Here is a 23,785-nt window from a genome sequence, read left to right on the forward strand (position 1 = left end):
TGAAGAGCTTAATACTGTATATTTCCTCATTAAGCTTCTCACTATGAGCGATGGTGACAGTTCTGGCATTTCACATTTGACTTGTTTCTTCTTCAGTGTGTTTGACGTGATTTGGGGTTTGCAGGCCTCATCCTGAAAAGGTTAATGCTGCTATACCTCCATCAGAATTATGCAACTTTTAAAATGTTAGAAATTTGACAATTGATGGGATTGTTTGATTACTGTCGATCAAATCTGGTCACCTACAGTCTTGATTATGTAGATAGTCAAGGTTCTCTTCACTCTTATAAATAACTTGTTAATACTGTAATGTATTAAATATTTTGATTGCTCTTCATTAACTTATGAAAGTTACAGGGAAATAGTTTTTTCTAGATATTGTTGGAATTAATCATATTTAAGATTAGATTATATAGAAATTATTTTTACTTCCCTTTGCAAAAATGTGCACTTCCAGTATAAAACAAGCCACGAAATAAAATAAAACTTGGGAAATAAATTAGTAAATGATCAAACTGATATGTTGGATAGTCACACGCTGACAATTATTAAAACTTGAATGAAAAAATGTTTTTTAAAATCCACAATTTTTTTCCCTCGATTACTCTTTAATCCCACTGCTCCTCCTTCCACACCTGGTGCTGCCAGGTGCTTTCACTGTTAGACGTTATTTACTCCATGTCTGAAAAGGGCTTAACAATCACCGCATGTCTGCATAAACCCAGGAGATACGTTAAGTCTCTTGTGCTAAATGTTTCATACACCCTGCAGCCATGTTTTGATCTACTCTGTATGCAGTGTGAGCTTTCGGTCGAGCCTCAAGTCATTACATAAAAAGGACATTAGAGCTAAAATCCTCTTAGACGTCTAAGACTCTGCAGCTTGTCACCTGTACCAGTGGAGACCACAAATACACACTATGGTATCCAACTCAATGATATGGTCACTGACTATATGTCAGAAAGGCCTCCAGGATAGGATTAGTGTGCTTTCTCGGTGCAGTTTTTATTCTCATCACTAGGTGGCGGTGGTTGTTTTTTACCACCGTCTCTTCCAGCCACTGAACTGCACCGTGCCATCAGAGGATGGGCTTTCTTTCTGGATGAGTGAGACACTGATGGGATACCATCATCAATAATTTATTTCAAGTCCAAAACAAATGAAAGAGCAGCTCAAAATCCAAAAGAAGCTGGTGCTGTCCTGTCCTTTTGAGTGAAAGCGTGGACCTCCACTGTCAGTCCATCCGCCGCCCTTCTATCCATCCTCGTATAAATCCTTCTTTTGTTGAGCCTCTGTGCTCTCAGTTTGGACATTTTTCCATTCATCATCCCCTCTTTGCACCTTTTTATTCATTTCTTTCATCCATTCAGCTGTAGACTCTCTGGTGGTCTGGTTTGTGTCCTTGTGCTCTGCTGGTGTCAGTCACTGGTATTGGAGGTAATTTTTGAGGGACTGAGGCAGAGGGAGGTTCTCGATCTCTTGAAGCCGCTCCCGACCCAAAGCCAGGCGGGCCGCACGCCGACACAGGTCCATCAGAGGGAGAGGCTCGGCTGTAAAAGAGGGAGGGAGAGATTGATTATAAAAATGTAAATACCAGAGGTCTGGGAGGAAAAGACTTCAGAAAATGACTAATATGAGGTCATTTAAAAAGGAGATTAATGAGCGCATGCAGTGTGTTATGAATGGATTTGCCATAATGTTTGTGTTTCTACCTTCACCTCTGTCTTTTATACATGCATATTCCATCTTTCTATTTGTTATGCATGAATGAAGGGGAGACAGAAGTAGAGGGGCAGAGAGAGCGATGATGCACACCTTTAAATATTCAAACCTCCTTCTCACACACACACACCACCAATCACCTGTTTCTGATAGCTTATATACACACACACCACTTTGAACTCACTGAAACAAGAAAACCATTTGCCACCCTGCCTTTCCATCTTCCCGATAGCAAAATGTTAGATAAAAAAAAAAAATATATGTATATATCAGATTTTGCTGAGGAATCTTAGGACTTTTGTGTGGGAGCTCTTTGTTTTTGTGTTACATGATCACTTTCTCCTCCATCCTGCAAGTTCCTGCTCAGCCTCTTCACTGACCTTCATCTTTACATGAGGGTTAAGGAGGTAACAGATACTGGAGGCTGTAGTCTGAGCTGCAGGACACAGACCACAGAGAGGGGCAGGAGGAGGAGGAGGAAGAGGAGGAGGAGGAGGGAGGACTAAGTTGCTGTAGAAGAAACCTGTCTGAAGTGTCTTGCTATCTAGCTTCTATCTAAGGAACTCCCAAAATATCAATGCAGCCCAAAACTGTTTATGAAATGTATTTGAATGGGTGATCTATTGGCTGATTTTTGTGTTGTTAGGTTTTCCTCCTTTCCTCCTTTCATAATAATGGCTATAAAAAGTTTCTTATCAGCACTTTTTTCTTTTTCTTATTATTATACATGAGCACTGTGGAGAACATTCTGCAGCTGCTAATTATTTCTTTTCCCATTTAAAACGAGAGACATTAGCGCCAGTGGACTATATCAGCTGTAGTTAATTAATGTTAATTCTGTCCACCCTGAAATGAAACTTTGCCTGGTGTCTGTTAATGTCTGATGATGGTTCCAGTGTTTTGTAGATCAACAAGATGGACAGAGTGGTGAGTCGCTGATCCCTTCACGTCAGGTTCATATGGATCACATCGGCATTTCGATCATGTCAACTTCACAGCGCGGCATCAGAACTCGCAGTCATTAATTGGAGCAAACAGCCTGAATAAAATGAACGTACTAAATACAAGAGGTGTGAAAAGAGTACGCCACAGCTATTATTTTAATGTGTGGTTTTTAATTAACGTTCTTAGTGAGCAATTTCTTATGCTGCTCATTTCATTTTCAGGTGAGACGTGATTAGTTTGTAGTTTCTCATAATACAGAAAGCGCAGATCAGTTACTTGCAACAGCTGTTCAGAAATATTTAGAAACGGTGTCATCATGACATAAAGTGTGCCCAAGCAAATTTCCGTTGGTAGAATTTCATGATATATTTAACATAGAAGAAAACATAATATTTCATTGAAAACTGGTGTAATTATTGAACGGCCCCATCACTAAACATATGTATGGTTAGGTTGTACAGTGTGGAAATAAAGGTTGAATTTAACCCTCCTGTTGTCCTTCTGGGTCAAATTGACCCAGTCTGTTTCCTTCCTCCATCCTTCCTTCTTTCCTTCCTTTCTCCCTTCCTTCTTTCCTTCCTTCCCTTTGTCCTCATTTCTTCTTCCTTCCTCTTTTGATTCAATTGACCTGATCTGTTCCTTATACCTCCATCTTTATTTCCTTCCCTTTTCCCTTCCTTCTTTCCTCCCTTCCTCCTTCCTTGAACGAATCTGTTCCCTCCCTCCATCTCTCTTTACTTCCTTTTTCCCTTCCCTCTTTCCACAATCCTTCTTTCCTCCCTTCTTTCCCTTCGTCCTTCCTTCCTTCCTTGACCCAGGAGGACAACAGGAGGGTTAACTTATACAAACCGTCACAACATTACTATTAATCGTACTGACGGAAATTTGCTTGGACACACTTTAGTTCATCCACCAGGCAGGGAGCACTGACAAGTCTGTTGTCTTGCTCAGTGCGTACCAGTTAAAATTCTTTGAGTAACTAAACCTCAGCGTCAGTTCTCCTCCACTTCAGTGACCTGTGGATGACTGCCGTGTTCCTGGTGCAGGGGAGAGGAGGACAAGCTCAGGAATTAAAAGCTGTTGTTTTTAATCGGTCAAACAGGGTGTGTGCTGACGCAAATTACCAGTAAGAATTACTGATGTTGATCGTCACTGATTTCATTGGCTCTGGTCTTGGTAACTCCTCAGATCATATCTATTATGGTTACCGTTTATTCTGGCAACAAAGTGAGATAATAAGTCTTGGCTTGTCTGCATCCCAGAACCATTAGCAGGAAGAGGATACAACTGAAGTATCTTCACCAGTTTCATGCAATAGCAATGACCATGTGTGACTGGCCTAATTATACTGCATTAACAAAGAGGAACTCCATGATCCAACAACCAACCAGTCTGTCCTAAAACTCTTCCACCTGAGGAAACACTCACAGTCAGGCACATACTGTACCGCATGCACGCATGGCTTACTGCACTGCACTGTACACACAACAGCCTTTGGACTACATGACCCTATAAATGACACGATGCCACCCAACCATCAGTGGAGGAAAATGCAGGGGAAATGGAGAAATGGAGCAGAAAAGCAACAAAGGAAGTCATTCAGATGGAAAGAGGGGAGTCAGAAATTGTGAAAATTGGACGAGGAAGGATTAAAAAGATTCATATTCAAACAGGAACATATGGAGATTGTAGGGCAGAAAAAAAGTGAAGAAAAGTTTGAGTGTAATTGTGTAAAGTTGCAGAAAAAGACTTTGTCAGCCCTCCGAGATAATGTCTTTATGTGGGAACAGGCTGTAATTAGTGGTACGCATCATAATTTCAAGGTGTGAAGTGCTTTGAGAGGATCTGAGCAACATTAAAGCTCAGCTAGTCTATCAGTCTGAGTCTCCCTGCTGTTCCTGTTAAGTAAAACACACACGCTAACATCACCTGTTCTAAGTGTGTGTGTGTGTGTGTGCGCTCAAGGTTAAACCAATGGGAGCAAACACAGCACAGCCACACACACTCACACAAAACTCATACACCCACTTCATCTCTGCGTGTGTGTCCTTGCTGTGTGACAGCCGCATTAATGCTCATCCACGCTCGCCACAGAAACTGCTCTTCACTTGTGCACAGTCACAATGGCGGGACAGCCGTGTTGATTTTACTCTGACCTCCCTTTGACTCTCAATTACGGCGCCATTACGAGAGCTGCTCTCATCACATTAATATGAAATACTGTAGATGAATGCTGTTGTGTGGTGGCTGAGGGACGTCAACATCAGATACAGTCAGCTGCATAGAAGTGACTCAGATGAGATGAAGTGAGCATATCAAAGCTGCAGCTGAGATCCTTCTATCTGAGCCAGGAACAAGGAAAAATGTTTTTTTTTTTCATGAAAATCCTAAGTTTCAAATATTAAACATGATGGCACACTGTGCTCACAGTATTATAGAATTTACCAGTTTAATATACATGATAAACTCCTAACTAACTACTGTACAGACACAATCCACATATTGTGCTAGGACCAGTTAGTTAAAAATTTTTTTAAAGTTATCTCCCTTTTAAAGTAAGTCATCATTGCATATCCTTCTGTGCCACTGCAGTGCAGCAGACTTCCAAAATTAATAATCTTCTGGGGTCTGACCGATCAATTCATCAACCTATCGTTTCAGCCCTCTTCTCTATCCACACATAGAGAATGACTAATGAGGAGCAGCTCATGGTGGTTCAGATTATTGTTGGACTTTAATGTAGTTAGTGTCAAAGCTCGTAAATAGAGCAGGCTCTCGTTAACGGCTCTAAATATAGAGCCAACAGAAATAAACCGTGATGCTAAACTGGCTTAATTGCTTCCCTGGCTGATGACCAAAGACACACAAAGTGTTTCTGTCACCTGCTTTTTATTTACCTTTTTTCTAAAAAAAAAAAAAAAAAAAATATGAATATACTTGAAATCTTAATAAAATCTAGGATCAAAACTAAAAGTGTAGAAGAGTCAAATGAAAGTCAGCCAAAACACAACATGGCTGAATGAGCATTAAATCACTGCTGTAATGACACACAAATGTATGTTTTTAGACGCACGCACGCACGCCCGCACGCCCGCACACACACACACACACACACACACACACACACACACACACACACACACACACACACACACACACACACACACACACACACACACACACACACACACACACACACACACACACACACACACACACACACACACACACACACACACACACACACACACACACACACACCTTATTTACCCTCACAGACATTTGGCTCATTAGCTTTTCCTCAGAAAAAATGGTGTCTGTTCTGCTGAGTAACAGAGAAAAGCCGCTATTTGAGTGAACTGAAACCACAGACCGGCTATGAAAATGTCAAGCTGAGGTTATTGTAGTTGCAACTATTTCTGAATCTTGGCCAAATGAGTGTTTGTGTGTGTGTGGTGTGCATGCGGCTGTAAAGGCGAGTCATTTTGTACCAAATCCAATTAATTTGAGCACGCTCCTATAGGCTCTTGCAGTTATGTGGAGGCAGTTTTTGCAGACAACACTGTGGTTGCTAAGAGGAGAGAGCAACTGTCAACTCACACTCTTTCTCTCTCTCCGTCTTTCTGACAAAAAGCAGCTGCGTGACTTTAAAAAATTACATGATAAGAAATGATAACAATAATATGGTTGAAATATAAAAATCTTTTGTTGTACTGTAGTGTCAGACAGACAATCTTCATTAGCTGATAAAAAATGAAGAAATCATAACAAACTCAGAACCAAAGCAGCCTTGTTTAATCTGCTGGATGATTTCCATCCATTCATCCATTTTGATCCGATTATCGGAGGTCAGGTCGCGGGGGCAGCAGATCCACCAGTGAGCCCCAGACTTCCCTTTCCCTGACAACATTGGCCAGCTCTGACTGAGGGATCCTTTGGCGTTCCCAGGCCCAGATATAATTTCTCCACCTAGTCCTTGGTGCCTCACGCACTAAGCTGCAAACCAGCAGCCACACAGCCCCTTATGGATTAGTTTGGACATGCCTGGCTTACACCATCTTGTTACATTGCATTATGTAGGTATGTACAGTATAATACATGAAAGGTGTGGGGGGTTCAAGAGGAAATGTAACCCAGGTGAGTGTTAATAATATTATTTAAGCTTTAGGTGATTGTCTATCTGCTAGTTGTTATAAATTGGTATTATCCCCACATTAATCATCGGCTGCCCACCAGATTTATATAATGGCCTTTTATTGCATTATACAAGTAATAAGCTGGGTTTATTAACTTCTAGTAGAAATCCCAGTGCATTAATGATAGGATTTCATTCTTAATGACACATTTTCTGTCATGTTTTGTCCCATAAGCATCCCCACAAGCTAATGAGATTCACTGTGGATGATCAGTGCGAGGTCATTTACCTCTGCATCATTACACATTCAGTACGTTAAGAGAGGAAAATGCTGCAGGGCTGAACACCATCATTATGCGTACAGTGATCTACCTGTTCACTACAGACATTTGACTTATCACTGCACATTTAAAGGGGACATATTGTGGAAATATCACTTTTTGAAGGCTCTTTAACATATATTGGGGTGTTTGTCTTCTGGCCCCAAATATGTGAGAATTGACGAAAGAAAATAATACAACTCCTACCTGGGACCAGTAGAAGGGGTGGCGTGGGGCAGTGGTTCATTTGTATTTAAAGGGACAGACACTGAAACCAGCCGTTCTGAACAGGGCTGTTTTGAGAGGATGAAAAGAGCTGTGATGTTTGATCCTTGGGGTATTTTGACCGAAGCATGTCACAGACATGTCTTTAAGACACCTGATAACTATTTTAATTTGTGGAAAGGGGGCATAATATGTCTCCTTTAAAACAAATTATTAAGATGCATGCACAGTATTAAGTGGATATAATGTATCATTTTAGATCACTGTGTTGCCAGAAAATAGTGAAATCCACCCATCCACTGCCTGTCCTTGTAGGGTGGCAGAGGGGCTGGAGCCAATCCCAGCTGACATGAGGGTGGGGTACACCCTGGACACATCACCAGTCCATCACACAGCTGGCATAACAAGACAACCTCACACACTCACATTCACTCCTAAGTGCAATTCAGAGTCACCAGTTAATCTAATGTATGTCTTTGGAATACCAAGAATAGAATACCAAGTACCCAGGCCCAGGTTTGACAGTATTATCTACTGCAGCACCACAACGCGCATATGGTGAAATCAATGTTCTCAATAACAGAATTTCTATTTCAGCACGTCATTGTCTAAATGATCTTGGAGTGCCAAGATCAAGATAAGTGTTAACAGTAATAAGCAACTGTTAAAACTTACAATCTCAGGTCAGATAAGATCCGTTTAAAGAGTTTAATCCTTCATTGATCTGAGCATAGCTGAATTTGTTAGTTAAACTGCAAAATAAATCCAGAACAACTCCTGTGGGAAAACTGGCCTATTTATGAAGAAACAAGTTATTAGGAAGACTTAAGTGAAGTGTGTTCTCTCTTTATTGTCTCTGAGCCAAATGTTGGCAGCACTGTCTGAGAATCAAACCAGCAACTAGTTGTTTTCTGCTGTGATCTATTTGCACAAATGTGGCAAGCCTATAATTTTTGTGCAAGTGTTTCCTGATGAAGACATCTTGGTAATATCAGATTGACACCATGTGTGAAGTGATCTCAGCTAGTGAAGAATTGCTTCCCTGATGAGACATTTTATATGGATATGAATTGCGACCCCGGGTCTGCTGCGATGAGAACGAGAAGTAATAGGGGCACAGAATGTGATACAACTCCTGTAATGAGATGCAGCGCACAGCCCTGCAGAGCAGGATTTATTGTCTGTAGACAATGATAATGGGAGAGAAGGTGAAAATGGCAACGGCAGCATCACTTTTATGATGGATGTAAAAACTGACCTGTGGGGCGGGTCCAGAGCTATATAAAGCCTGACAGATGAGTTTTAGAGAAAAACTTGAGTCGGAGGAAAACCAGCAATGCTCCAAACTCTTACTTTTTGTATTAGGAAATGATGAACTGTGATGACATTGCAGCTGTATCGACCATTTTTCAAAGAGGATTAACTTGTTTTTGGACACACTTGTGGACACAGAGTGCACGACTAAATCCTCCAGGAGAGTGGTTCCCATGGCAGCCACTGATTGACATCTGAGAGACAACGTTGCTAGCCTAGTAACGGTGATTGGATGCATTCTTTCCCACCTTCCCCCATTTAAACAAATGTTGAGGTGACATGCGATGTTAGCCCTTAAAGCTGGTTAACTACCGATGAGTCTGATTGAACTGATTGAAGGAAAGCAGTTTATCAGACTCCCGACGTTTGTACGGCTTGCAGCCAGGGGCGCCGCAGTTACGGTTTACCCAAGGAAGGCATGGGTTGTTAACGTCTGAAGGGGCATCGGGCCATATTTCAAAGTAAAACTTGATTTGAATTAAGTTAGCCGGCATTAGCTGCAACTGCTAACGGTAACGGTAACTTTATGTAACAGCGTTGAATCTTCCCACCCGAGTGATGATGTAGTTTAGTTTTATAAGTTTATTTGTATCAGGGACAATGTACAAAATAACATTAGTCTCGAAATGAGAAGAGATGCCTTGTAGCAGATTTAGCTTACTAGCTACTTTCCATCCGTAGTCCCTGGGCAGGTGAATAAGAACAATGTAAGGAAAGATGACGACACTGTGAATATGGTCAATTGTTTTGCTAAATACAGTTTTAACCAAATTAGCACATGCTCAAACAAGACCTACACTGGAAAGTCTGTGAATGACAAACAAGTTATATAGAACAGGCGGCTCCGGAAAACATGATCCTCTTCTATTTCTCTCTCTCTCAAGTCCTCCTCCCTCCTTTAGCCACAGCTCCATCTCATCTGTAACAATACACCTCTCTCCTCTTTCCTCCTGCAGCGCTCTTTCACCTGCAAAGAAGACACCCCCTCCTCCTGCTATCTCCCCCGCCTGTCTTTTCACTCATACTCTCCAAGGTCACAGTGTTTGATCTTTCCTGGCACATCAGAAAGCATCACTCTTGGGTGAAAACCACATTATCTCAAAATGTCAACATGAGACAGAAAAACAGGTGTGTGTTTAGCTTAATGACAATGCAGTTTCTATCATTACCCGCCTGGTTTTGGAAGTGCTTCAAAGCCCGAGAGGTTGAAGAATTTAGAGGAGCATGTAATCCTTTAATCCTTTAATTAAAGTCCATATAAGATGAAAATGAATAAAACTGTAATTACAAGCCTTTCACATGACAACAACAGTAAAATTGGGACTAATACATCCTCTGTGTTTGCTCATACGATGTGTGCATACACATGGTGTGATCAATCAGTTCAAGTTTAAAGTTACCCACTGCTCAATAACATGACCTCTGGTTTATTTCTAACCGATGGTGTGCTTTCTCTTTCCTAATCTAATGCCACTATTGGCCCTCTGCAACGTGTTTTCCTGTTACCGTGAAGAGAGAACAAACATTTACATAAAGGAAATCCACAAACCTGTCTTGAAAAGATGTTGACAGGTGGAAAACAGACACAAAGAGCGCACGCATATGCAAGGTCATGAATACAGGAAATCAAACTAACAAACATACACACATCCAAATCAAGAGATCAGCAAAAGAAAATCCCTCTTGCTTGCTTCCTTCCTACGCATGTACAGAGGCTGTCAGGCTCAGTCAAGGGTAACTTCGTCTTCAGTCACATCTAAGGCTGGGTCTTTATCTTCACTTCTCTCCGGTTCCAATAAAATGTGTCCGTCACTAAATATTCAAAACCATCAAGCATCAAAAGCTGGCATCAAATGTGGCCAAAAAATTTGAACTATTTCATCAGCTTCTTTAAATCACAGACTTGATATTTTCGCAAAATTTGTTTGGGAAAATTTTATTTTCCCTCCGAATATTGTCTGGAACTGATAACTAAACCTGTGAGTATCCAACAATTTTGAATGCTGTCCAGCCATAGTCGCATGGATTTAGTAACATTTGTCTATCTTTAAGCCAAAAATTTTGCTACAGCTCACACGCTCATGAGAACAAATGTTGACAGCTGCATGGCAGATGTTAAAATAAGAGATTATATGCGAATCTCTGGATCTTCTCTTTTTTCCTGTCTGTGTAACCATTAGAGCAGTTATGAGCTACAAAAACACAACCAGCTCACCCATCTTTAGCATGTGAGCTACTAATATCCGCCTGCTAGCATGTAAGAGCAAAGCAACACGAGTGAAAACAAATGTAGAAGTATATTTTCCTTGCTTATTCTTGATCTTAGCAGATTTCTTCAAATTTTTCATGCTAGGTATATTTATATCTGATTCAGGGTGGTGTTAAGCTTAGTTGGTAGAGCACCCGCCCCATGTGTTGAGGCTATAGTCCTCACTGCAGGCGCAGAGTGGCCCTATCCTGCGTGTCATTCCCCCGCCTCTCTGCCCCCCATTTCCTGTGTCTCTCTCAACTGTACTGTCCATTAAAAAAAAGCCCCAAAAATATACTTAAAAAAAAAAAGATATCTGATTCAAGGAAGTAAAATGAGTAGTTTAACATCTCTGAATTTGATCACCTACAGGTGGAAGCACGTTCTGGCAAAGAAAAAAAAGTAGATCAGAAATGCAAACAAACACTAGTGCTCTAGGATCAGGTAATTCTACCCCTTGCTCTGCAGTACAGACAGTGACTATACCCTCAACCTGAGTCAGTGACCCTTATTTTCTGTTCAGCCAATAGCCTACTGCGACTGTGACACTGTTTGTAGAACATCACTATGTATTAAATATGAAGCCAGGGTATTGGATCTACTGACAGAGGGCTGCAGTGCAGTAGAAACAGCTTAATAACATCCCAAAATACAATAAGATTAATTCTACACATAAACAGTCGCGATCAGAAAGCCAGTTTAAGTCGCTCCTTGTGCTGCAACAAAAAGAGAGACTGAACATTTTCAGACATCACACAAAGCAAAAACAACACAACAAAAGATGGATTAGCAGGAGGTGTATCTTGACTCTCTGAGCGCGGCGTCCTCCCTTTCAAACACACACACACGATGCTGAACTCTGCCAAACACCAACGTCCTTCACAGGCAAAGGGAAGTCGGCGTCAACCATAACTAATGTACCTCCAATGGTGTCCTGTATCTTCATCCTCACCACATTGTGTAACACCACCAGTTTTTTTAGCACAATCCTACAAAAGGACACACTGAAGCACCTGCTGGGCAGAAGCAACGTAATAATGTTGCTACAATCCTTGGAGGATTTGTTAGAAAACCCCTTTGTACTAAAATAAAAAGGATGCAGCCACAGTGTGGGAGGTCTAATGGCTACAAGCATAGTTGTACTAAGTCCGTCCCACACAGATTCAGGAGAAGAGGGTGTAGAAAGAAATCCTTTTTTTTTTTCTTCTTTTTTTTTTTTGAAGTTCTGCCTAAGAAAAGTCCATCTTAAGATATTTGGCTAAAGCTAATTGTGGTGCTTATAGTGTTATAGATCCTGTGGTATGAGTCATATCTTTACTGGCCACATTAGAAAGATGGGCACTGTTGGCAGAGCTGGCCAGTAGAGAGAGGAGTTGGTGGTAATGCAAACCATGGCGCTGTTTCTTTTTTAAGCCCTGGTCTCTCTTTACCATCCTGCATTACTGTAAATCCACCGTTCACTGTCTTCTCTGGGATGAGGAGCAGGGAGATAAGAGAGCCAGGGGGAGGAAAGATGTGAAGGAGAGGTTAAAAAGAAAAAAGACAGTGAGGGAGGAAGAGGAGGATGAGGAGCACTGAGGTGAGGGAGAGGAAAAAAGAGCAGAGATGAAGCATACAAAGACAGGAAGAGGTCATGAGATGAGAGAGTGGAGGATGGACACAAAGAGAAAAGAGGGTGATAACCAGAAAAGAGGAGAGAGAGCACAGCCGGCCTGTCTGACCCTCACATATCCTTGACTGTTACAAACTGCACAGAGGCGGACCTCACTCATAAAAATGTCAATATTAGAGGAAATCTGTTGGCATAATTTACTAAGCACAGCCTTCAATTAATATTCCTGCTTGCATGCAGTTTTGCAAACATGATAAATAATCCTTCGTTTCTGTGGGTAATCTGCAGGGGAAACTGCTGATGTTGATCCTCTGTGGCATTTTCTTAATGTGCATTTGGAAAAATCAAAACGCACTGACACGTGTGAAGATAAACTCAGTATAACTGAGAATGGCAGAAAAGTTCAATGGCAAACCGTTGTCAGAGGAGGTGAATAGAAAATGAAGAGTCTGAAATCAATATTTTTATATTAACAATGGAGAAAGATGTCAGGTGATCTCATTAGACAAGGTCACCTACTACAGGTGATTAGGAAAGCTTAATGTGTTTGTGTGAATCACAGAATAGTACAAAGACAGAGAGAAACACACAAAGCAGGTGAGACTGACACAGAGATGAAGCAGAAGTGTTCACAGAGAAAAGATCAAAACAGAGCAATAAAGAGATTGTCAAAGAGGAACAACACGGTGAAACTTTGCTCCTGCTGCTGCTGCAGCTGCACTGGACTGTGTGTAAATGAACGTGGGAGAAACACACGTGCATTTACACGTACTGTATATCAAGCATGAGCTCTCACACGTGTGCACGCGGGATCTCACCACTGACCTCAGAGTTAAAAGTGGCTGATCCCTCTCTGGCTTCACCAGGTAAGGGTTTTACGTGTATGATTGGTAGTAGCTCACTTACACACACCGAAGCAGCAGAAAAAGATCAGTGTGTAAAAACAGAGGAAGAGAGAGAGAGAGAAGGAGGCTGGAGGGATTTATGTGTAACTCAACACTTTAAATAAGAAGTCACCTGATGTCCAGCAAGATGCAAAAGACCTTAGACTTTAGAGCAGGATACAGCTGTGTGTTATGTGCCATTAACACTAATGTGCACCTCCACTTCTACCTGAAGCACAGACACTGCAGCTGATTGCAAGTTTGTACCTGCCGTGAGGAAATTGCCCAGAGTGATTCAGAGTAATGCCAGAAATCACAAAGTGAACTAAGCTGACGAGGAGGTAAATACAAAGAGGTAAATTACAGCATTTCATCACAACCAGAATGGCTCTTAGTAGAGTGCATACCACCGCCAAGGCCAATCCCTGTCTGTGAGACCAAGAGTATTATCTACTGTAGATCTGCACCACACTGTACAAAGCCAGAAAAGCCAACAATAGGAATATGTTATATGATATGAAATTTTTATAGCTCAAGATTATAAAGTTCCCTATCTTGCCCTCAGTGTTCAGGAAGGCGATGAAAAAAAATCCTGGTTCTGTCACTTTCACCTGACCCCCCTACAAAATGTAATATGCCCCTTTCTGCCAATGCTGTTTCCCTCCACCAAGTTTTGTACAATTTGGCTCAGCACTTTTTGTGTAACCCTGAAGACAAACAAACAAACTAGGGTGGCACTCAGCAGAGCACATACCTCCACCAAAGGCAAATAATCGGCACGGCAATTGTTCTCAAGTAGCTTTATTTCATTCTCATGCTGACCAGATGTATGGTTTTATTACCTGTTGTGTGAAATAATGACATCAGTGTGTTAATTCATACAGCTCCACAGCTGTGTGACTTGTTTAGCTGTCGCAACCTCTATTGTTACTGTGTATTTTATTACTTGTTGTTTGTTGAATGAAATACTAAAGTAGCCATTCATATTGATACTTAATCATCATAAGAAGTACAAAAGTGCACAAATTGTATGAACTCCATAAGTCCCTTTAAGCTTCTTTCAACCACCAACACGAAAAATGGATGACTCCAAAAAAAAGTTTGTATGTGGCATATTGCATACAATAGACAATTACTGTTTGCTCATTTTTCTTTGCATTATTAATCATGCAGACTGTAGCTCTAATGCAGTGCTCTACAAAGAGCATACAGTTCACAGCTTCCTGCAGCCTCTGTGGGTGCACGCATAAAAGAAAACAGAACACAATATAACGCACACGACTTGTCACCAAACAACAGCACACAAATGCCAAAATGCAGGCAAGACATGACACTTTGCACATGCACAAACACACATTCAGTCAGAGTAAACAATAATCTGTGAGGTGCACATGCAGGCGCAGATTAAGGCTGCAGACGGACTAGACATGTGAGCCGTGATACTGAGATAGAGGGGGGAGAGAGAGGGAGGGATACCAGTAAATTCACAGACACAAATCACATGGAAGATCCTTGATGGTTGTAGAATGTGAGGAGCAGCTTTTAAAAAGCTAAAGTGTTACACTGTTATGACGCCTGTAAAACAGCAGCGGAGGTAAACAAGACGCACGTGGCTGCTACCGGTGACTGGAATTCAACATGTCCAGGAAATAAAGTCAGATGACTGGTGTGTTTACATCTATTTATTTGTTAAGCATGATAATACTTCTATTTTTCAAAGAAATGTACGTGTTTAACTATTGCTGCTTTATTTTACTGTTCTGCAGGCTTCCTGCCATGTCGAGGGCAGCTATAGATGCATGCAGTAGAAGCATCACAAACCAGTGTCGTTACACAAACATAAATGTAGTACAACTATTTGCATACACACATCACACACACACACAGACACACACAGACACACACACACACACACACACACACACTATGAGCATGTAAGCGTGTATAATACAAGGCATCTAGTAATTAACACTAGATTTTAAATTACCCCATTTAGTTATTAGAGATGCTCACTCAACAGTGTAACATCTAGCAATTAAATCATTGCCACTGCATCATGAGACTCTTCTTAGTAACCAAGCATTGAATATCAGCACTTCTATTTTGTATCAAGATGTACTCGGATCATTTCTCATGTCATTGACACAACTCTACATCTATACAAACTCTCCTACAACTCTAGTCCCTTTGCAGTAAACAGACTCCAACTTGCTCAACAAAAGCCATTCAACAAAACAACAGTGGTTAAACAATAAGAGATGCTGACGGAAACAATAATATTATATATACTTCCTGAGTCTTCCCGAAAGAGGGAAAACTACTTGATAGCAATCATAAAGTGTTTGATAGTTTTATGTTTCTCCAGAACGCTAGGTCAGCAATAAAAACAAGGAGGTGCTTAAGGTAAAGTGTTGATAAGAGGAGAGTGTTTCAGCAAAGCCATCAGATACTAAAGTGAGAGAAGAGGAAAGTGCAGACAATAGGATTCATGGATGTCTGATGTAGTGCTCCCCGCTACAGTGAAGGGATATTATACCCACACAGACTGTAGGAATAATCTGAAGGAAGGCCTATCACAATGTCAGGATGGAGCCCAGCTGGACGCACTGGTGAGTGAGTTTTCTACCCAAATTTGTTGAAACATTTTACAAAGCCTGAAGTCATAAACAATTTTTAGCCTGACTTTGAAGCACAAGTCTAGTGACTTTGGCACCAAACAGTCATCTCCAGTATCTAAGACCAGCTCTGCAGTCGAACACTGTGCAACAGCAGGATACGTTCGAGATGATTTCTCACTGAAGTAATGCTAATTAAAACATTTGCTCAGTCACTTCCTGTGCAAAATAAGCCTTAAAAATGATAATAAATCTGGTGGAACATATAATTGTTAGAGAGTGGTTTAGATTAGCTTCTTCCACTCAGCACAGTCAATTATCTTTTTCTTCCAATCGTCATATCAGTACATGATCAATCTAATGTAAAGAGTAAGTAGGGACAAAACGCACTAAATGTCCTGTCAACAAATCTTTGGAACCATAAAAGGTTGAGGATGTCAGACACAGATTAATTTCCTCTTTCTTACTCCTCTTTTAACGCCAGCCGTCAGAGAGCTCAAGATTTTGCTGGTCGGTCCCAGGCGGACAGGCAAGAGCTCCACTGGTAACACCGTGCTGGGCCGGGGGCAGGTTTTTGACACCAGAGGAGGTGGGACCAGCACGGCCGCCAGCTCCGTCACCGCTGGACATCATGTGACTGTGGTAGATGCACAAGGTTGGAGTTCGTCTGAGGAGAACGTGCCCCGAGAGGAGAAAATAGAACTGATGAGAGCGCTGGATCTGTGTGGACCTGAAGGACCTCATGTCATTCTGTTGGTGATCCCTCTGCTGGACTTCACTGAGCCAGAGAGGAGAGCAGTGGAGAAGAGGATGGAGATCTTGCCTTCTGCAGTCTGGAGACACACAATGGTGGTGTTCACGCTAGGAGACCGCCTGAGGAGGCAAGGGCGCACCGTGCAAGAGCACATCGAATCAGGAGGCCCTGCCATGAACTGGTTGATGAACAAGTGTCGCTACCGATACCAGGTGTTGGATAATAAGACAGCCGTCACTGTCCAGAACAAAAGACTAAAGCCGGAGGTGAGTGGAGGACGGAGGAAACAGGAAATGACTTGGCAATGGAAAGGTGACAAGGGGACAGGAAGGAAGAACGGAGGAGGCGAGGCAGCTGGGAACAAGGAAGGAGAGCAGGAGCAGGTGAGAGAACTGCTGAGTAAAGTGGAGGACATGCTGCAGGAGAACGGGGCATGGCGCTTCTCTCTCCACATGTACCAGAGGCTGGAGGAAGAATGGAGCCACCGAGAGCAGCAGCTGAGAGCTCGTCTGGAGGCAGAAATCAATATGGGAAGTGTGAGGAGGAAACAAAAGACAGTGGAGACGAAGATAAACACGGAACCAGGGGAGGAGCAGAGGTTAGAGACAGAAGAAGAACTGGAAAGTAGCCTGAGGGAGGAGCAGGAGGGATGTGTGGAGAGGATGATACATAGAGAGGATGATAAAGAGCAGAGAGTGAAGGTGGAGCTCGAGAGACAGAGCGGTGAGAGGGATGGGGAAGATTCAGGCTGTGACAGCGCAGGAGAGAGAGAGGAAGGGTGATAATGGAGGAGGAGAAGAGGGAGAGCAGTGAAGTAAAAACTGCATCGACAACCCATGTTGTCCTAATGCAGGGCAAAGGTTAACCTTTAGTCCAATCAGAGGACTTGCCTAGTGTATAGTATAACAATGAACTCAGTCATTCATTCAGTCCAAATGGAGGACTTGACTTTGACCCAGAGGTTTTGCAACATCTGCAGTCACCAGTGACACATTTAGCCTTTCATGCACCAACACTGAAAACACTTGTCATGTGGCTGCTGAGCAATAAACCTCAGAACAACTGCGGCTGCTTGCAGAGAGCTTCACAGAGGCTGGACTAACAGTATCCTTGTGGGTGTTACAGCTGTTTTGTGGTCCTCGGAGACCACTGCACTCATCCTGGAGATGTGGACTCTTAAAGGGACAGTTTCACACTTATTCATTCAGGGAACACAAGTATCTCCCAGCATGTTAAAAAAGAAAGTTTGTCTTTTTCATGTAATATCTACAATGTTCTTCCAACCTGTTTAAAACTCCTATTGAGCAACATCAAATGATAAATTATACATAACCACTGCATAATAAATGGAAGCCTTTACTGTTAAATGCCTTGTGGTTTGAATTGCTACTAATGTGCTCTGTGGTATATCTATTGTTGGTTGCGTGTTCAGTTCCCATGCAGGAGGACTTGATTTGGACCCGCTTTTCCTACTAAAATCATCAGGAATGTGAAACAGTGTGTGATCCCAGACTTCAGCTCTCTTCCTAATTATGAACAGTATGTTCCCAAACACTAGGGATGCCTGTGAAATGTGAGAATATATCATTTTCTCATACTCACGTAATTAAAATCAAATTTTCATTCTTAGGGAAAGGCAGATCTATTTAAAAAACAAGTTGTGGTAGTTATCCAAAAACAGGTAAGGAATTAAATGTGATAAAGAATAACAGCTGCTGCACACTAAGTATGTCATTATAACTCTTTTATATTTCTTTTGTGTTTTCAGTTTGTGTGAATGAAGCAATCGCTGACACTGCATGGAGGTTTTTATGGCAGAGATGAGGGACATTTGGTCCACCACCCAGTTCATTACATTTGAACAAATTGTCAGATGGCCTCAGGGAGCTGCTGTCTCTCCTCGGCTGACACAGACAGTTAATCCTCATTTTTGGCTCACGGTTATACCATGGAGGGTCAGCTGTGTTGTAACCAAAGAGGTCAGTGTCAGCCCAGGACATCATGGAGGGCCAGATTTCAAATGCACATAATCAGATAAAGTAAAAACATAAAAATAAAAAATTACAAAAACAACTCTCAATCCCTCACATTGGAATAGATACAGATATATTAATCTGTGCAGTAATTATAAAAAGCTACAAAATGGCCAGCAATGAAAAGCTTTTCAATCGTATTAATTCATGAGGTACAGCAGGGCATCAGAGTGAGCAAAGTATGCAGACATTACAGTTTTTTGGCAACGCTTTCTTTAATTAGCTATGGAAAGCTGCTGTGACGCTAATTTGATTCAAGTAGTCTTCTATGCGTCTCCACACGCACGAGCCTCGGAGAGATAGAGTGTGTTTACAGGGCTTTATTGCCACCAAACACTGCAGCAGATGCTTTCAGCTGTCAGGCCCTCTGGTTTATACAGTACAAGCTGATCAGTGAGTTTATTTGCATGTGCGTTAGGTTGGGATCAAAGCCTACATGCGTGTCTCTGAATGGCACATGATTAAGTCTGGTAACAAAATGTTATGAGAGAAAAATTAATACTTTATTTTCCAGATTTATTTTTCTGCACCCTTAAAACCTTCAGTGTTCATGGCTCTGAAAACAAATTTTATCAGTCAGCTTCCTTCTGTGAGAGATGAGGTTCCACATGAACACACAGTTATCTGCCAAAGTCAGCACAGTTTTGGTTATTTTACATGAAAGATTTCTCTATCAGTCCTCTGGGTGAACTTTTTTTTTTTTTTTTTTTACATTTTCTCACCAGTTTCAAGAGATGAAGCAGATTAACTGAGACTTTTGGCAGTTTTAGAAAAACTCGGCTTTGATATCAAAGTCTGTTTATGGACCCTGACTACTGCATGTGAGGAAAAAGTGTTTTTTTTAAATCCTTTGTAGCACCAGAGGGAGCTGCCTGAAATCTGATAAACTTGCCAAATTGATGTCACTTTGGCAATGTTGCATTGTGGGTAAGCCATAAGGTTGTGATAAGTTTTGACTTTATGTTATTTAAAGAGAACTGTCCATCATGAGTCTGACAAACGTATACAATCAGTGCAATGTTAACACGCAGAGTTCTCATGGAGTATTCACAGATAACAGGCTACCTGATTTATTAGCATTAACTTGTGCTAGCACAACAGTGCAGTAAAAATGCCTCCTGCTTGGAGGTCTTTGTGTTCATATGTCAGCTGGAGTTTGATATATCATTTGTATTATGCTTCAGTGCATGGGCAAGATGAAATCTTAAACCAAGTCATACTGTAGCATATCTATTATCAGTTTTGTTACTATCAACCATGAAACTTGGTCACAAGCTGGTTTATGTAGCCTACAACATTGTATGTTTGTGAGCAATCTCAAAGATCACAATTGGTCAAGGAACCAGTGTATTGTGAGACGGCAAATGTAAGTGGATTAAACAGGGGGAATATTTAGCTTGCACTGCGTTGTTTTTTTTCTTCACACAACAAGTTAATATTAATACTATGAACTCACCACACAGTGGATGACATGCAGCTAAAAGCATTGTCTTTGATTCGGAGGCACCTTTTATGTATCTGGCAATGCAACGGCTGCTTGGGGGAAGCACTTGTCATGGCTACTGTTGTTGCTATGAGACAACTGATGACCAATTGGATTTGCAGTATTCTTTGGCTAAAAGCAGAAATATTTTTAACTTTGATTGCTGAGCGTTTTCTGAAATGCTCTCTGCTCAGATAGCAGCAGCCACAGGATGCACACAGGCATGTGTTTCCCTTTCAAAGCACAAGATACAGACTTTTCTAACATGAAGTAACCTAGCTACCTGCACCTTTCCATATGAGTGAACAATATCAACTGTCCAGAGGACCAGAAAACACTATGGCACCACTCTAACTGAACATATGAACGTGAATTTTTAGGTTGCTGGTCGGATTCTGAGCCATGGGACACTCGCCTCAGTTATTGAGAAAGTCAGTTTTGCATGACTGCATGCACTGACCTAGTAAAGCACATATCTTTGGCCCTCTAATTTAAACTTTAACTAGGTGCACTTTGTTTCTGAGATGCTTTACGTGAAACATCAACTAAAAGCTAAAAGAATCACTGATGATCACACAACAACACAACATCACAACAGTTAGATCCACTTCCTATTAATCATTTAATTCTCCTTACTCCTACTTATCTTGTACTTTGTCGATATTAATTGTGTTTCATTAATTTCTCTAAGTGGAGGATTTAACATACAAGTAGAGGGATTGAATTATTTTTCAAGCAAATCAAATTGTTATTAATTAGGGTGGAGCATGAGATCAGATGGAGTTATAGAGCGGTCATAGCAACCACATAATCTATTTTACAGACAAAGCCCCTGAAGAAAAAACATCAACCATGTATCAACTATACTGTGATGAAGATTAAACCTAGAATACAAATTACAACCTCTAAACTTTCTTTTGTTCTCAGTAACTTCAGCCGTCATGGTGCACCACAGAGGACAGGGCAGCAGTGTGGGGTTGGACTACACTGCTGCACTAGCCAACCAGCAGAGCGGGCTACAGTAGTTGCCTGGGCACAGAGCCCAGCAGAGATTGAGGGGACAAAGGGGCAATGTGAATTAAACAGAGAGATGGTGATAAAGTGACGGTTAACTGGAGGCCATGAGTGACGGTTAAAACAGAGGACGCATAGAGGCAGGGAGGGACAGGGAGGGACAGGGAGGGCAACCCAGGGAGTGAGAGGACACAGCGCTCAGAGATAACAACAGATAAAAGATGTGTTTAGATGTTTGAGAAACTGTGCACAATACATGGAGGGAGGCAGTGCACAGGAAACAAAGGCAGGGATGGATTTTACACAGAGAGAGATAAACCACTCATGGGACCGGTGGCAGCTAGTAAAACTATGATCCATATTACTTATATTACCAGTTAGTGTTCATGTCCAATGTCCATGTGTATTAATTAAAAATGTTAGGTTATGAAATCACAAAAGTACATGCAGAAATACAGGGAAAAAAAGAATTAATGTTTTCTGTGTGTAATTACATTGTACACATAGTTATATTAAATATGCTACCAGGTCCTTATCTTACTTGTTCATGACTATATTTAAGAGCACAGACCTTGCTATGAAAAACAAGAGGGATGTAGGCGAGGTACAGGAACATCTCTCAAAAGCTACTTCCCCAAATGCGCCCTTTTCCTTTAAAATGGCAGTTTTCTGTGTCAGCATCATGTGGGAATAGAATCTGAGTCACTTTTCTGGAAGAGACACTCAGGACCCAGCAGGATTTCCACAACACACCCGGGCAAAGCACACAAAGCATTGAGAAACCATTACATTACTCTAGGTATGACATTTGCGCAGGCACAGAGGCTACACTCTCTCTCTGCTGTCTCACTGCAGATAAAGTGGGAAGTTTTTACGTAGCAAATAGAAGGTGCAAGCTCCGCTTAAAATAGATACTTCATCTCCTCTGATGATCAATTTGAGGCCAGACAGGATAAAAATTCATACTAATAATAAATTAATAGTGTGTGGGAGTAGATTCAATAAACCTACCAGTTTGATGTCAGTGGTTTAATCAAACACTTTAAATTCCACCATTTCGGCAGTCAGTGTATGATTTTTATAAAATGCTAAATGAGAAGAGATACAACAGAAAGCAGCCTCAGTGTCAGGGGTAATGACCAAAGTCAATGAGAAAAAAATTGCCCCCTGCTGTTCAACACTTGAAAATCTTAAGTGATTATCACAGATTTAATGTATAACCGCAGGTTATGGCATCTTTGATTATTAATGAGAAATACCCTTGAATTATATGAATCTTAACCACCAGTGGTAAATTGTGAAACTTAAGAAAAATCAGATTGAAGTATCAACCTCACTGCATCATTGTATTTCTCTTTCACTGTTACTTCAACTTTATTTCAACACAAGATTAATAAGTAACAGGGGAGGTCATCACAGGTCTTCTCATGGTGTTTAAATGTTTTCACCTCCTAATACAAGTACACAACAGCACACAATAGTCATTGTGAAAGACATGAAAAAACAGTGTGTCATGTCTTGCCGTGAAAAGAATGTCTTCATTGGTTGTCTTGCCTCATTTTGTTTTGAAAGAGGACAGACAGGACAGATCGGGCCGTCGTGACAGAGACCAGATGCAGCCACTTAGAAGTTACAACGTGCATGACAGTTGTTGAGAGTATTCACATTGAAACCAACGCTAACTGAAGACATTAATAAGGAGTAGCCTTGTGTGTGCACAATTCTTGTTCACTAAGCTTTCAGACATGCACAAAAAAACAAGAGAAAAATGTTGGGCAGATGCACACTGAGCCACAGATGGTTTGCTTTTAATCACATTTCTTGATTAACTTTAATATTACAAGCAGAGTAGTGAAGTGAACAATGCACAATGCACACAGGCTGCTTTAATTAGATTTACAGTGTGGCAATGATCAGTATGTGCCTGTGATTAATCACAGGTCATGCACTCCGATGTTTTACTTACTTTCTGAGCATAAAGAAAAACCACATCAGCCCACAAACTGCTGTGTGGCGGGTAGTGGTTTACAGGTTAGAGTGTTTACAAGCACGTCAGCACTTTTCTGCTGTAAACCTGATTTCATGAACATGATGTAAACAACAGGTTTATGTTTATGTCTGTGTCTATGTAACTGCTGTAGGGACAAGTAAAATATGTAGATAATGCTTTCAAAATAAGACTGAATACTGACCTGCAGCACTTATTTGCAGATATTATAGTGGGTGAAACTGTATCTTCTGGATGTATAACATCTGAGTAACCTGGTGTCATGGGTGCATGTAGTTGCACTGAATGACTGACAGGGAAAATATGAAAATGTGAGTGAGTAATGCCACTTATAAAGGAGAGCAAGATGAAAGCGATGACACGACTTTGAGGAACGCACTCCACCCTTCACAGCTTCAGTAAAGCTGCTTGATGGCACACTCTGCCCTTGTGTGAAGGTGGGAAACAGGGAGTTTCTGGAAAACACCAAGCCT

General features: G+C 41.3%; 2 protein-coding genes across 2 annotated transcripts in view; one reads left to right on the forward strand and one right to left on the reverse strand.

Moving 5' to 3' along the window:
• Positions 1–474: 474 nt before the first annotated feature.
• LOC310999980 (SPRY domain-containing SOCS box protein 4-like) overlaps positions 475–23,785 on the reverse strand; it is a gene marked incomplete at its 5' end in the record, with an annotated part of 35,524 nt that continues 12,213 nt past the window's right edge. The window contains one exon of the mRNA XM_083990612.1: positions 475–1,550. Coding sequence (XP_083846738.1) covers positions 1,423–1,550 — 128 coding nt within the window. The 3' untranslated portion in view covers positions 475–1,422. The remainder of the gene's footprint in view (positions 1,551–23,785) is intronic.
• On the forward strand, positions 15,984–17,556 carry LOC311000031 (GTPase IMAP family member 6-like; the record flags this gene model as incomplete). Its single annotated transcript, XM_083990668.1, has 2 exons — positions 15,984–16,014; positions 16,505–17,556. 2 exons carry the CDS (start codon positions 15,984–15,986, stop codon positions 17,554–17,556), a joined length of 1,083 nt encoding a protein of 360 aa, XP_083846794.1.

This window comes from Trachurus trachurus, assembly GCF_905171665.1.
Source record: "Trachurus trachurus genome assembly, chromosome: 17".
Lineage (NCBI taxonomy): Eukaryota > Metazoa > Chordata > Actinopteri > Carangiformes > Carangidae > Trachurus > Trachurus trachurus.